We start from the raw sequence: 16,392 nt of genomic DNA on the forward strand, positions 1-16,392 counted from the left end.
ACACATATATATATATATATACATATATATATATATACATATATATATATATATATATATACATATATATATATATATATACATATATATATACATACATACAGTCAATCCCCGCTTTATCGTGGTTCAGCTATCGCTCCCCCGGTTCATCGTGGGTTTTCCCTTGGAACGTAAATTATTTTTTCTCCGGATTCCCCCGGTACATCGCGGTAATAATTTATAAAATATAAATTATTTAAGCAATAAATTATAACGCGTGGTGCTCGACCAGTCACACAATGCACGAGACAAAGTTTCGCTTGTGAACTTCGAATATTTTTTTCGTTTTTTTCTCCAAGCCCCACGATGCCGCCCAAATGCCCTGCACCTTCTAAGTCTTCTGGCAAGGAACCGAATCGCCAGAGGAAGGTCCTGACGCTCCAGGAGAAGGTTCAGGTGCTCGATATGCTTCGGGAAGGAAAAAGGTTTGCCGCCGTTGGACGAGCACTGCTCGTACCCAGCACCTCAAAACCGACCAGACCAGACGAGTCGATCTTCAGCACCTCAAACCCAATCACTGCCAAACCGACCAGACCAGACGAGTCGATCTCAGGCACCTCAAACCCGATCACTCCCAAACCGACCAGACCAGACGAGTCGATTTTTGGGGGAGGCGTCCATTCATCGCGGATTTTCACTTAGCGCGGGAAGGTTTGGAACTTAACCCCCGCGAGAAACGGGGGATTACTGTTTTTATATGTTTATATATATATATATATATATATATATATATATATATATATATATATATGTTTATATATATATATATATACATATATATATATATATATATATATATATATATACATATATATATATATATATACATATATACATATATATATATATATATGTATATATGTATATATGTATGTATGTATATATTGTATATATGTATTGTGCGTGCGAACGACGCGTCTGACCAATAGCGGTCGCTTCGCCCACCGAACGGACAATCCAGTCGCGGCTTTCCGGATCAACACTGGAAACCAGCCACGGGTGTGTTTGTAACCACCCCACAACCTTGTCTGCACTCCACCCGCGCTGCAGGGTCAAATCGCCAAATCTTTGATTTACCTAATTATTCGCGCGGGTAGGTTACCGAGAGATTGTACCTCAACAGGACCGCTTGGAAACGAGCCGCTTTAGCAGCTCGCTTCCTTTTGGGATAACCGAGCGGGGTATTGTCGCGCAGTCCCGTTGGAACCGATCACTTTACTGGCGATTTAAAAACCAACTATATTCCGAGTGCAAGATGGCAGCTCAATTCAGGGAAGAGGATGCAACGAACAGGTTTACATTCACACAAGGACATTTATTATAATAAATCACGTATGCATTTAAACAAGGCAAAACGCGTATGCAATTATACAAGCAACAAAAGCACGACAAAAGAACTCCGACCGTCTCTACGAAATGCAATGCAAACATTTACAGCACACGAAGTACTTAACAATTTCCTACTTATTAGACGGGCCCACGGACACACGTACGCGCGCGCGCGCGCGCGCACACACACACACACACACACACACACACACACACACACACACACACACACACACACACACACACACACACACACACACACACAAGAAATGGTGGCAGAGGCCTTTAATAATGAGCTGTAGCTCGGAGGACAGGTGAGCTGAAACCCAGAACCTATCTCGAACCTCTCCACCTCGTGTGGTCTTCAAGTTGTTCGGACCCGGGCTCAAGCGAGAGCGAGCTGGATCTAATCGCCATGAGCCGCGCTCCTTCCCGAGCTCCCGCGAATCCTCCCGCGCTTCAACACGTGCTGGTGAGACGAGGCGCCGATCCTTCCCGTCGATGCGCCGCTTCCCCCAAGGAACCACCTCCAAGAAGAGGTCGATGAGTCGCACCAAACCGGGAACCAAAATGGAGAACAAAGAGCTCCACAAACCAAGAAGAAGAAGAAGCCACCACTCGCAGCTCGAGCCGAGCAACCGGCTCAACTCTCTCCCAAACAAAGCAGCTCTTCAAGAAGTCGACTGAGCCAAGCAGAAGCCGAAGGCCCACTGAACCACCAAAGCTAAAAGCCTCCTCCTGAGCCAGGCCGCAGCCGAAACTCACTGAGCCAGCCGAAGCAAAAAGCTTCCGAAGGCCTCAATCCTAACGCAAGCCAAGCAGGACCCGACGGTCTGCTGAACGACTCCCCTCAACTCCCTTCTCCAACTCCGCGCACGAACAGAGAAAAGATCTCCTCTTATCCTTCTCCTGCCCTTCCCCTGCTCCCGGCGTGACTCATGACTCATGCCCTCGTGCTCCATCCCCCGCTCAACCACGGGTGGGAGGGAGTTGTTGACATCATGAGTCACGGGACGGCAGGGTTCTTCTTCCTCTTCGCAGAAGAGGGGGAGGGATGTCTCCATTGTGTTGGGATCGCTCTTTAACTATTAAATCGATCTGCAGCACATCTAATCGATTTCTGAACATTTAAGCAATGCAAGGTGAGCTATGTTGGGAACAAGCACTTATTGACATAGCTGACTAAAGGAACCTGAATGTTGCGTGCAATCGAATTCCCAAATTCATAACAGTATATACACATACAAATATCACATCTCTCTTCTGAATTTTGTGGAATCTAAAGCTCTCAAAATTATTAGCATCTCCCATGATGAGGCTGAAGCACAAGGCTTGTTGCTCTGACATAGCAGACCAGTCAGTGACCTCTGTCTTTTACCGCCTCTACTCCAGAAAGAAAGATGTGGTGAATGCGGCCTGAAGAGGGTGTGGTCTAATTTTGTGGTTTTACAAGGTTGGGAAGGCAATACACCACCAGCTCTGAGAGTGGATCTGTGCATGAAGGAAATAACCTTGATAACCACGCTGCACACAAAACAAAATGGAACATTTTGTCACTGAATTTGAACCACAAACCTGAAAGCTGAACAAAATTAAAGAACAGAGAGTTATCTACCTTTGGACAGCCAGCTACATTGAGAGATGTTAGATAACTGCAACAATTAGCTAGGGCTAAAATTGCAGCATCAGTGAGTAGAGGGCAGTGAGAAATATCCAAGTCTTGAAGCAGCTCTGCATGTTGAAATAACATCTGGGGTAGGAGGCAGAATGTGAGATTGTGACAAGTCTTGCATGTGGTCACTGGATATGTCTTAAGATTGCATCTGCATATGCTTGCATACATATAATGATCTTGCATGTGGTCATTGGATACCATCTACATTTCGTACACATACACAGTCAATATGCAATAGTTATGTCCAGAATTAGTAAGAAATAACTAATAAATAAATAAAATAAGAAGAAATAACCAGAATAATTAAGAAATAACAAAACTAGCTGAAGGACTGGGCGTTACCTGGGGAAATTAAATGCAATATTTATTGAAATATTTCCTGGATGACAAATTGGGGAATGTCAGCCTTTTGGTTTCGTTTGAATTACCATTCTTGAGCGTTGCAAAATGTGCTTGGACTTGGATCAAAATGCTTCACCTTCTCAGGATGCCCAACATGCTGCCCTGGAGGCTGCTTGTCTTGCACATTAATCCTCAACCCGAAACCGTGTTTATAGTATGTGTCTGCTCTGTTGTCTCAGCTGATCTGGAGGCTGCTTGTCTTGCATGTTGATCCTCAAGCCGAGCCTATGCCTGCTCTGTCGTCTCAGCTGATCTGCAGGCTGCTTGTCTTGCATGTTGATCCTCAAGCTGAGCCTATGTCTGATCTTGAGTCTCAAGTGATTTGTAGACTGCCATTCTCTTTGCATCTGGTTTATTTCTGCCCATAATAGGTCTTTTTGGTGGTATGTTGCAGTATTTACAATGTAAGGAAGGTAGGTTAAGATATTTCTTCACAGAAGTCTTCCCTTGGGAGTTCCAGAAGTGCTCTGGCAGGCATCTTCCCGTGCCGATCTTCATGATGCGGTAGATTAAAGTTTAAAAAGCAATAGACGGATCATGCGGATGGGGAAGAATAGAGATAGGGGAGAAATGTACCAAGGGAATACACAGTTTCTGTGATTAGCTTGCATACATAATATGACCTCAACATATGATCTTCACAAAAGATAATACTCAATCGCCGAAGTGTGTAAGCGACATACTCACTCGAGGCTTTTTTTTTTTTTTTTTTTTTTTTTTGTATACCTTGGTCGAGGCTCGTATGAGAGCTAACACACAACTCACAGCAAGGAGGCATGAGACAAGAGGGGTGGGAGTGGAAGGGACAAAACATTGGGGAACAGACACAGGTGAACTGTGGAAGGGAGAGGGATGGGGATGGGACGGGGAACATGGCGAGGAGAAGATGGACATTACAGGGACTTTCAGGAAGGAAAGCAGGAGAATTGAAGGAAGTGGGCTTGGGTGGATTATCGGGGGTAGAAAAGATCGAGGATTTGGATGGGGGAAGATAAGAGGTGGTGGTGAACAGCTGTTTTGAAAGCCTGGAGGGAAGAATGGGAAAGAATAGAGTGAGGAAGTTTATTCCAAAGGCGGGAAAAAAGAGGAATGAAAGAGTGAAGATGAGCAGTGATTCGTGATTTTGGTAGTTTTACCAGAAGGGGGTTGTTGGCGGACCTTGAGCGCCCTGTGGAAATGTGGTTGGGACAAATCGCAGAGAGAGCAGGGGGGCAAGGCTGGAGAGGAGTCGGTAGAAGACAGAAAGACCACCGACCAACCTGCGGTGATTGAGTGAGAGGCCCAAAGACTCAGCTTCATTGCGGGAGATGCCAATGATCTTAAAAGCCCTGGTTTCGACAGCGTGAAGTCGAGAAAGGTGGGAGGCAGGAGCACCAGCCCAGAGGGGAGAGCAGTACTCCATCAGGCTACGGACAAAAGCTTTGTAAGTAGTCAGGAGCTCAAGAGGGCCGAGGAAGGACTTTGCACGACGGAGGATTCCCAGTCGGCGACTGGCTTTTGAGGCGAGGTTGGAAATGTGACTTTCCCAGGAAAGGTCATGGCAGATAGTGAGACCCAGAAGCTTGAAAGAAAAGACTTCTTCCAGAGGATTGTTGAGAAAGTGGATGGGGGGGTTTTGTAAACGGTCCTTTCGAAGAGACATAGTGAGAGTGTGAGATTTGTGTGGATTGAAAGACATGTTCCACGTGGCTTAAACATGGAGGAGTCATAAACCTGTGTAAAGGCCCTGTCACACCTTGACGATTTAGCCAACGTATGCTTGACGTGTGCAAAATTGGGCTAAAACGCCGGCACACGTCGAATACGTTATGGGTAAGTTTGTATTCGTTAAGAGCACGCTAGCATACGTTGTAGTACGCTGGCATACGTCGTAGAACACTGGCATACTTCGTAGTACGCCGGCAAACGTCGTAGTTCGCCGTGCTGTTAAACAAATTTTCCATGCTTGAAATTTCCCGACGTATGCCAGCGTATGACTCGCACATTCCGCATAATGCTGGCCATAATTTGTAGGCACGTTACGCAATCGTTGACACACGTCGACACACGCTACTTGTAAGTTACTCGTAAGTCTAAACACCTTGAGGTAATGTTTAGCGTACCCGAAACTTATTTCTCACCTATAAGTAACGTGTTGTAGGCACGTTACGCGATCGTTGCCACACGTCGACACACGTTACTTGTAAGGTACTCATAAGTCGAAACACGTCAATGTAATGGTTAGCGTCAGTGTTTTTAGTGTTAATGTAATGTAAGTGTTAGCGTCAAAAAAACTCCCTGGTTTTTTATTTTTCTTTGGTATGACGGTCATGTTGACACTTCGATTTCTAGTGCGGTTATAATATAATATAATTAAAAGGCTGCCGCTCAACGATTTAAATCATAACCGTCATACCGAAGAAAAAAAAAAAAACCAGGGAGTCTGGAACACTGACGCTAACCATTACCTTGACGTGTTTCAACTTATGAGTAACGTACAAGTAACGCATGTCGACGTGTGTCAACGATCGCGTAGCATGCCTACAACTTACGCCAGCGTATGCGGAATGTGTGTCATACGTCGAGTACGTCGAGAAATTTTCAACATGCTGAAAATTTATCGGCGTACAATGACGTATGCCAGCGTACTACGACGTATGCCAGCGTGCTCTTAACGTATACAAAACTTACCCATAACGTATTTGACGTGTGCCAGCTTGGTTGGGCAAATTTTTCATACATCGGCATACGCTGGCTAAAACGTCAAGGTGTGACAGTGGCTTGACACTCCGATGTCTAGTGCGGTTATGATTTGAATCATCGAGCCGCAGCCTATTAATAGCCTACGCCACATTATCGTCGACGATACGCTGCCGCGTGCTATGCATAAGTTAGACTATCGTTGGGCATAGATTATTAATGCCGACAACATGCTCAGCATTCGTTGGTATAAGTTATCTATTTGTGATTAAAACGTTCTGTGTACGTTACTAATACGTTATGCATACGTCCAACACGTTATTATACGCCTAAAATTAAAAAAAACATCAATAGTTCAGCGTACGCCAGCGTTTTACATACATTTTGATACGTTGCCATATGCTGGCTAAAACGTCAAGGTGTGACAGCGGCTTAAGGCAATCTTTTCAATAACAGGTGCACGTGTAAACGCAACAGGAATTAAATTTCTGTTGTTGACGACAAATCACTACAACCTCAACATATGATCTTCACAACTATATTCATAAATGCCAGTGTGTGTCAGTGTGTCTCCTCCATAACTCCAAAACCATGAAACCTATCAGGCTGAAACTTTGCATGCATGCCAAGAAAACTTCAAGGAAGTGCATGACTGAAAATTGGGTGTTTGGGTTAATAAATACAACCCTTGTGAAGAGAATTAATGGCATTATTGAATTATATCCTTTATCAGGAGCATCCTTGGTCAGCACTCTCTATGGGGTCTCAAGGCGTATTCGAGGGAACCCCGCTGGGGCCTGAAGCCGCCATGTTTTTTTTGGGTTTTTTTGGCCTGCTCAACCACACCTTGATTTGGAACAGGCTGCAACAATTTCTTAACGATAAAGTTTCTTTTTTCACTTTCCACACTCATATTATCGAATGACTGTTCATAATAGCTAAGAATCGCTCTATACATCACTTTTGGAATTGCTATAGTTTTCAAATTAGGAGCTTGTAGCGATTTCATGAATTATATGATACAATTTTACACGATCTACTCTCACGGACTAATTAAAATATGTCATCAAAATATTATTTCGGTTTTGAGGATCGGATATCGTCTGGACTAAATAAGTGTAGAAATCTGGAGTGAAATCTGATAATTAATTTAAAGAAATAAACAAGTCTTATAACTAAGCTGATATACCGATTTACTTTAAGCAAGCAAGGCTGTGTTCTCTCCTCCATACATACACAAGAAAATGTGAAATTTCCAAAGCATTAAACTTATTTTTTTTTCTGCTGTTTGGAGAATTATATTGAGTAAACAAAATTTTAAGAACTTAAAATTAACCAGCTTCATTGAGCTGTATGATTTAATGCATTCACTGCAAGACCTCACACCCTGTTCCCCAGAGGGACTGCCTATCCATAGCATTTACCTGATCTGTGTCTATATTTTTGGAGGTTTCGCGAAGTGTTCTACAGGGAATCAAAGCAAATCTGGTGAAAAAAAACGGATGTTTTAAAATAAAGTTATAACGTTTGCATGGACGCCGAACTGATGTGCAACATGACACATACACAGACAAGCAAGCAACATGACAGATTTTCTGCAGTGTTTATTTCAAGGGCAATTTAACTTTGCAATGTCTCCAGGGTTGTTCTGCATTAAGCAGCACCTCTTTTGTGGATAAAGTCATTCTTTGTACGAATTCATATTATTTCATTAACTGCTGCGTGTGTGGTGAAGACCGGCTTTAAAGTTAAAGGGATCCCATATGGTATCCAGCGATAGCCTGGCCAGTCATTCCTTATCAACCAATTAATGGGAGTGCTTGCTTGAGTGCTTAAGCTACTTGCCAAGCACCCATTGTCAATGGCCGTACTGCACGACATCATTCTGAGCGAATCGTTCAGAGCTACTTGCAAAGTAGCTTAAGCTATTTGCCAAGCCCCCCCCCCCACTCTCTCCCCCTCTTCCCCCGCTTTTTCTCCGTCCCCCTTTAGTACTCCTGTCAGCGAAGCGACAGGTGGTATTTGCTCGTAATACATATTACTTTATTGCTTCCGAGAAAAAAATTCAGGCAGTGTATAAGCACAAGACCCGATGAAGGCCTCACCAAATATCACCATCGACTTTCCTCTGGATGAAAGAAGAGGCCATGCAAATTTTGATTGCACGATTGCAGAAAATGAACAAACACACAAACAAACTGTTATTTCTATTGTTGCGGTTTTGGAAACATTCCCCAGGGGGAGAGTATACATGGACACGTAGTTGACCCGAGGATGAGTTATTCCTTAAATCTATGTGTAGGTCGACCTTGGCCCCTTGTCTAAGGGGGTTTTTTTGGTGGGGGGGGGGTGCATTGAGATTAGTTGGTATTTCCCTGTTGTGATGTCTTCTCCCCCCACCCCTCTGCTCCTTTAAACAATCCCTCCTTTACCCCCTCCCCACCCTACTCCGTTTCAACAATCCTCCAATAACCTCCTTCACCAAACCTCACATCAACAGTCCCTCCTTCATCTCTTGGTCCGTCTGCACCCCTCTCCCTTGCTACTCCATCTGTGCGTTATGTTATTTCACACGTTCATGGCAGAAAGCACAATGCTTGATATTTGTGGCCTGTGGGAAGGCGCCTCTCGCGTGATACAGTAGAGCACTGTACAGAGAAAGTTTGCGCGCGAGGGAGAGGTTGGGGGTGCTTTCCGCGTCCTTTGCGTGTGAGGGGAGGGACTGGGGGCACTCTTCGTGATCATAGGATGATGCGGCATTTTCCACAAGCTGCGTCATGGACACGCCTCCATCGGATATGCATTAATGAAGAAGAGGCTCACAAGACAGGGAAAAGGCAAGATCCTGTGAGGAGAAAGGTGCTTGTATCTGTCGTCATCCTTGTGAGAAAAAGCCATATCCTTGGAGGAGGAACAGGACAGGAGTTTGCAGGAGTCACCTCAGAGCTTGTCCTTGTCCTTTTCCAAAAAGCTTGTCCAGAAAGGGCCAGAGGGTTGTGCAGAGTGGGTGGAGAGTATTATGAGGAGCTTAAGCGGCTTCAGGGGGCAGAACGCACCAGAAACAGCGTTCCTGTGAACTTTGCATGGTAGAAACGGAGCTGGGACGCCGGAGAGGACTTGCCTACTCAGTCTGGACACCTCAGAAGACGTAGCTGCGTGTCCCATCACTCCGAATCGCCAATCCACTGCCCATCTTCCCCATCCTTTCCCCCAATTGGAGTATATCCTCCCTGTTGGACCTGGCAATGATAAACTTTCCATCTAATATCTCCTGTTCCTCCTCTGGGTGTGTTGGATCCTCTGTTCCTCTGGGTGTGTTGGATGTTCCATACTCGTACCATGACCTCACCAATAGAAATGGACAATACCTAGCTGTTAGGGCTGTTCCTGTAGTTGACTTTCTTCAGGAACACAGTCTCATTGCCACCAACACACAATTCAAGAAGTGAGCTGGTAAACTGTGGACACAAGAAGACAGAGCTTCCCACCACAGGAACAGCTCAACTACATCCTTTTGAGAACAAAATGGCACAACTACGTGATCAACACAGAAGCGCCTACAGCACCTTCAACTCTGTCATTTCTGACCACAGAGTGGTGTCAATGCAAGTGAGACTGAGCCTGTGGCAACCCAAAGCCACAGGTCTCAAGGAGAAGATAGACTGGAAGGCATTCTCACAACCTATTCTTCAAGCCCAGTACACGGTGGAGGTGAGAAATAGCTTCGGCCCACTGGAGAGGGAGGAGGAAGAGACTGCCACTGACCACTATCAATGGCTCATAAAAAATACACAGATGCAACAAAGAGTTTGCTTACTGTGAAGAGAATCAAGAAGAGCCAGATCTCGAAACATTCTAACGTCGTCGCAGAAAGAAGTGTGGTCAATGCTTGTCACGACGAGCTTAGAAGGAACAAGACAGAAGAACTCAGAGACAAGTTTAAGACAGCAAAGAAGAATCTCTTTGCTACCAACAACCGACTGAAGGAAGAGGAACTAGCTGAGCGGATTGGAGAGGTGGAGGCTGCTAATGAAGGCAAGCAGCATGGAGAAGCATGGTGCCTAGTCAACGAGATCAGTGGATGGAAGAAGTGCCCATCAGGTCGAATAAGTGGTAAAACAGCAGAGGACTGTGTCCTGACATGGTGTACCCATTTCAATAACCTGCTGGGAAGCCCTCCAACGATCACAGAAGAGGAGGAGGACATACCCACGGTACTAACGCAAGTCGACATCGATGACGGCCCATTCACCATGGAGGAACTGAAGAAGGCCAAGTACGCACTCAAACAGGGCAAGAGCGCTGGACCAGATGGGATACCAGCAGAGGTCCTGACTAATTGCGACCTGGACGATATCTTGCTGGATATATGTAATACGGCACTGATGAAAGGCAACACACCAGATCAGTGGTCACTCTCAAACATTATCCTAGTTCCTAAGTCCGGATCCCTCACGAAGACAGACAACTACCGCGGTATCAATTTGACCTGCATCTTAGCAAAGCTACATAATCGGATGATTTTGAACAGGATTCGCACCACCATAGGCCCTAAACTGAGATTCAATCAGAATGGTTTTCGACAGAAGCGCACAATGGTAACGCAAATACTTGCTCTCCGCAGAATCATCGAGGAAGTCAAGAACAACAACTTACCAGCCATGCTTGCTTTCTTCGATTTTCGCAAAGCTTTTGACTCCATTCACCAAGGTAAAATGCTGAAGATCCTGAAAGCTTACGGAGTGCCAGACCATCAACTGAAAGCAATAGAGGCCAGCTATACCAAGACCATGGCAAAAGTTGTATCACCGGACAGAGAAACAGCAGTGTTCGAGCTCCGAGCTGATGTGCTGCAAGGAGACACTCTGGCGCCTAACATCTTCATAATCGTCCTTGATTATGCTCTACGCCAAGCTACTAAAGATCATGAGAAGCTTGGTTTCACCATAAAACCAGGAATAACTAAAAGGGTCGGACCAGTTACGCTTGCAGATCTGGATTTTGCAGATGACATAGCCCTGCTCTCTGACCAGATGGAAGAAGCACAGCAGCTACTGACAAGAGTGGAAGCTGAGTGCAATAAAGTTGGACTTCACCTAAATGCTAAAAAGACAGAGTACATGCCGTTCAACTGTGACGAAGGTACTCTCAAGACAGTAAAGAATGACACCATCAAGAAAGTCTTAGACATCAAGTACTTTGGATCAAGAATGATGAGTTCGGAGAAGGACATAAAGGTACGGAAGGTGCTGGCATGGAGGGCTATGAATGACATGAAGAAGATCTGAAAGTCGAACCTAACTAGAGGGCTCCTCAAAAAGAGGATCTTCATAGCTGACAGAGAGTCCATTTTCACATACGGATGCGAAACGTGAACACTCACCAAGACCATGCTAAAGTCAGTCGATGGTTGCCATACACGAATGTGTGGGATAGCTCTTGACGTCAGTTGGCAATAGCACATGATGAACGTCGAGCTCTATGACGACCTACCGATGTCATATCATGCTGATTAAAAAATACGATGTTGCAGACCATTGATGATTATGTATTAAAAGGTCTAAAACTCCATTTTCACCTTACTCCAGCAAGTGACTGGAAGTAGATTGCAAGTAAAAAAAAAAGGACACGTGCTGGTTGGATACGTCTTTTGGCCGAAATAAATCCTCAGTGAGATTACATTTTTCCAGGTCTGCTCCTTTCTGTTTGTTTCAAAATTGGTGGAGGAGAACCAAGTTACAACTTTAGTTGAAAGAACATCTTTGTGAATAAATCAGAGATCAGCAAACCACTCCAAACTTCTAGCAATAGATACAGAAGGAAAAAATAGCACCGCAAGGCGGGCATAACCCCTCAGCCCCTTGACGCAAACCAATTTCAAGATGGTGGCCATATTGAAAATTGCAGCAGGCCCATTTTTGAAAGGAACCTTCCTCTACTCAACCCCAACACACCCAGCAAAAATGGATTTAATCGGACAAAGCGTTCTCCTCAAAATTGACGGAAACCAATTTCAAGATGGCTGCCGTGGCGGCCACAGTGAAAATCGCAGCATTCCCATTTTGGAAAGGAACCTTCCACTACTCAACCCCAACATACCCTGCAAAAATGGATTTAATCGGACAAAGCGTTCTCCTCAAAATTGACGGAAACCAATTTCAAGATGGCTGCCGTGGCGGCCACAGTGAAAATCGCAGCATTCCCATTTTGGAAAGGAACCTTCCACTACTCAACCCCAACATACCCTGCAAAAATGGATTTAATCGGACAAGGCGTTCTCCTCGAAATCGACGGAAACCAATTTCAAGATGGCTGCCATGGAGGCCACATTGAAAATCGCAGTGTGCCCATTTTCGAAAGGAACCTTCCTCTACTCAACCCCAACACACCCTGCAAAAATGGATTTAATCGGACAAGGCGTTCTCCTCGAAATCGACGGAAACCAATTTTAAGATGGCTGCCATGGAGGCCACATTGAAAATCGCAGTGTGCCCATTTTCGAAAGGAACCTTCCTCTACTCAACCCCAACATACCCTGAAAAAATGGATTTAATCGGACAAGGCGTTCTCCTCGAAATCGACGGAAACCAATTTTAAGATGGCTGCCATGGAGGCCACATTGAAAATCGCAGTGTGCCCATTTTCGAAAGGAACCTTCCTCTTCTCAACCCCAACATACCCTGAAAAAATGGATTTAATCGGACAAGGCGTTCTCCTCGAAATTGAAGGAAACCAAAAGTTGACAGACGGACGCCCGAACGGACCCAATTTCAAGATGGCTGCCATGGAGGCCACATTGAAAATCGCAGCGCACCCACTTTCAAAAGGAACCTTTCTCTACTCAACCCCAACACACCCTGCAAAAATGGATTTAATCGGACAAGGCATTCTCCTCAAAATCGACGGAAACCAATTTCAAGATGGCTGCCATGGAGGCCACATTGAAAATCGCAGCGCGCCCATTTTCGAAAGGAACCTTCCTCTACTCAACCCCAATATACCCTGCAAAAATGGATTTAATCGGACAAAGCGTTCTCCTCAAAATTGACGGAAACCAATTTCAAGATGGCTGCCGTGGCGGCCACAGTGAAAATCGCAGCATTCCCATTTTGGAAAGGAACCTTCCACTACTCAACCCCAACATACCCTGCAAAAATGGATTTAATCGGACAAGGCGTTCTCCTCGAAATCGACGGAAACCAATTTCAAGATGGCTGCCATGGAGGCCACATTGAAAATCGCAGTGTGCCCATTTTCGAAAGGAACCTTCCTCTACTCAACCCCAACACACCCTGCAAAAATGGATTTAATCGGACAAGGCGTTCTCCTCGAAATCGACGGAAACCAATTTTAAGATGGCTGCCATGGAGGCCACATTGAAAATCGCAGTGTGCCCATTTTCGAAAGGAACCTTCCTCTACTCAACCCCAACACACCCTGCAAAAATGGATTTAATCGGACAAGGCGTTCTCCTCGAAATCGACGGAAACCAATTTTAAGATGGCTGCCATGGAGGCCACATTGAAAATCGCAGTGCGCCCATTTTCAAAAGAAACCTTCCTCTTCTCAACCCCAACATACCCTGAAAAAATGGATTTAATCGGACAAGGCGTTCTCCTCGAAATTGACGGAAACCAAAAGTTGACAGACGGACGCCCGAACGGACCCAATTTCAAGATGGCTGCCATGGAGGCCACATTGAAAATCGCAGCGCACCCACTTTCAAAACGAACCTTTCTCTACTCAACCCCAACACACCCTGCAAAAATGGATTTAATCGGACAAGGCATTCTCCTCAAAATCGACGGAAACCAATTTCAAGATGGCTGCCATGGAGGCCACATTGAAAATCGCAGCGCGCCCATTTTCGAAAGGAACCTTCCTCTACTCAACCCCAATATACCCTGCAAAAATGGATTTAATCGGACAAGGCGTTTTCCTCGAAATTGATGGAAACCAAAAGTTGACAGACGGATGCCCGGACAACGCCTGTGACGACAATACCCCTTAGCCCAATTTGGGCTGAGGGGTAAAAAGTTAAGCATGCTTATAAAGTAGTCAGACACTGGTTTACATTGTGGATGTGTTCCTGAAAAGTGTGATGAATATCGAAAAAACAAAAATCAAAGCAAGTTTTCTCCAGAGTTATTGGAATAAGCGGGGGATGCGTTCCTAATGTCGTCATTTCAGGAATTATATTTTGCTTTTTCCCTATAATATTACTCTTTTTCGATTAATGACAGTTATATTTAAATACATATACATATGAATGAAATAAAAAAAAACAATTACCAGATTTATTTAAATAAAAACAAACCTCTTTCAGAAACAAAGTTGGCAGTAAGTCTTCTTCTTCCTTCGTCAATGAACAGCATAATTATAGATAAGAAGCAAACGTAATAACCTGGCAACTTCAATGGCACATTCACCAGCATCCATTCGACAAATAACATCTAATTTCACTTCTAAGGTAACACTTTTACATTGCCGCTTAGCCAATCTATACAGTACAGCGAATCTATACAGTATAGCAGTACAGCGAAACCACAACTTTAGCAGATTTACTGTTCCTACTTCCGTATATTGTTCCCACATTTGCGGCCTCTGTGCTCCAGCTACTCGTGGGTTTTGCGGGCATAAACCATCCCCACCCACAGACCCCCAACTTTTTGGTATTTTTTGTTTAAGGAAAAAGCCTGGCTCAAAGAGGCGATTGCCAACGCTGCGCATGGGCGAGAGGAGGGAGAAGATTATGGATGAATTATGATGTGAGGAGGGGGATTGCTTGGTTTCTTGCATGACTATTTTATCATATATTTTTGATTGAGAACCGTGAGTGATTATTTAATTATAAATCTATTGTTTCATTTAAAGTCTCATGATTCCTTTAGTCACGCACATGATGAAAGTGTAATATGTGGTGTAAATCTCATGCCAATCAGCAAGGCTGGTTCTTAGGAAGTAAAAATATACTTTTTTTTGGATCTAAAATAAAATGCAATTCTAACACAAGGACAATGATGCCAGGATGTTTACAATTATGCAATTTAAACTCAACGTCTATCTTCGAAAGGTAACACAGAATATCTTCCTTCAAGCTTAAACTCTGAGCAGTTAAAACGGGAACTACACTACATAGCCATAAGTATTTGGACACCTGCTCATCCAACATCTCATTCCAAAATCATGGGCATTAATATGGAGTTGGTCCCCCCCCCCCTTGCTGCTATAACAGCCTCCACTCTTCTGGGAAGGCTTTCCACGAGATATTGGAATGTTGTTGCGGGGATTTGCTTCCATTCAGCTAAAAGAGCATGAGTGAGGTGGAGCAGTGATGTTGGGCGATTAGGTCTGGCTCGCAGTCAGCGTTCCAATTCATCCCAAAGGTGTTCATTATGGTTGAGGTCAGGGCTCTGTGCAGGCCAGTCCAGCTCTTCCACACCAATCTTGACAAGCCATTTCTGTATGGACCTCATTTTGTATGGCCTCCCCTAAAATGCTGCCACATAGTCGGAAGTACAGAATCATCTAGAATGTCATTGTATGCTGTAGCGCTAAGATTTCCCTTCACTGGAACTAAGCGGCCCAGCCCGAACCATGAAAAACACCCCCAGACCATTATTCCTCCTTCACTAAACTTTACAGTTGGCACTATTCATTTGGGCAGGTTGTGTTCTCCTGACAGATGATGCCCAGATTTGGGCAGGTTGCGTTCTTTCTGCCAAACCCAGATTCATCCTTCAGACTGCCAGATGGTGAAGTGTGATTCATCACTCCAGAGAACACATTTCCACTGCTCCAGAGTCCAATGGTGGTGAGCTTTATACCACTCCAGCTGATGCTTGGCATTGCGCATGGTGATCTTCGGCTTGTGTGCGGCTGCTTGGGCATGGAAACCCATTTCATGAAGCTCTCAATGAACAGTGCTTGTGCTGACGTTGCTTCCAGTCAGTTTGGAACCCGGTCGTGAGTGTTGCAAATGGCGACAGATTATTTTTCATGCTGAAATCTCACGGTGAAACTACACGCTTCAGCACTCGGCGGTCCTATTCTGTGAGCTTGTGTGGCCTATAACTGAATCCACTAATTAGAAGGGGTGTCCACATACTTTTGGCCATGTAGTGTATTTCTGGGATCAAGATTCGCTTTGGGGACTACGCAAGATCGAAGCAAAACAGACGGTAAAATAAAATGACACTCATGGCAAAAGTTAGCTAACCTTTTGGAGTTGTTTCCAGTATTTTTTTTTTGTAAGCATTTTTAATGAA

General features: G+C 44.6%; 1 protein-coding gene across 6 annotated transcripts in view; it reads right to left on the minus strand.

The window, feature by feature from the left end:
* The window catches only part of FBXL13 (F-box and leucine rich repeat protein 13), a 74,992-nt gene that overhangs the window by 23,065 nt on the left and 35,535 nt on the right, over positions 1–16,392 (minus strand). For 3 of the 6 annotated variants that reach the window (XM_085894640.1, XM_085894635.1, XM_085894638.1), the window contains exon 10: positions 2,984–3,118. The exons of 2 other annotated variants lie outside the window; for them this stretch is intronic. In XM_085894640.1, the coding sequence (XP_085750766.1) occupies positions 2,984–3,118 (135 nt within the window). Of the gene's footprint in view, positions 1–2,362; positions 2,893–2,983; positions 3,119–16,392 lie in introns of those variants that run through there. One more of the 6 variants, XM_085894639.1, reaches the window with a different exon arrangement.

The sequence above is a fragment of the Eptatretus burgeri genome, chromosome 9, assembly GCF_056783735.1.
Source record: "Eptatretus burgeri isolate ZD-2024b chromosome 9, Ebu_testis_v1, whole genome shotgun sequence".
In the NCBI taxonomy this organism is placed as follows: domain Eukaryota; kingdom Metazoa; phylum Chordata; class Myxini; order Myxiniformes; family Myxinidae; genus Eptatretus; species Eptatretus burgeri.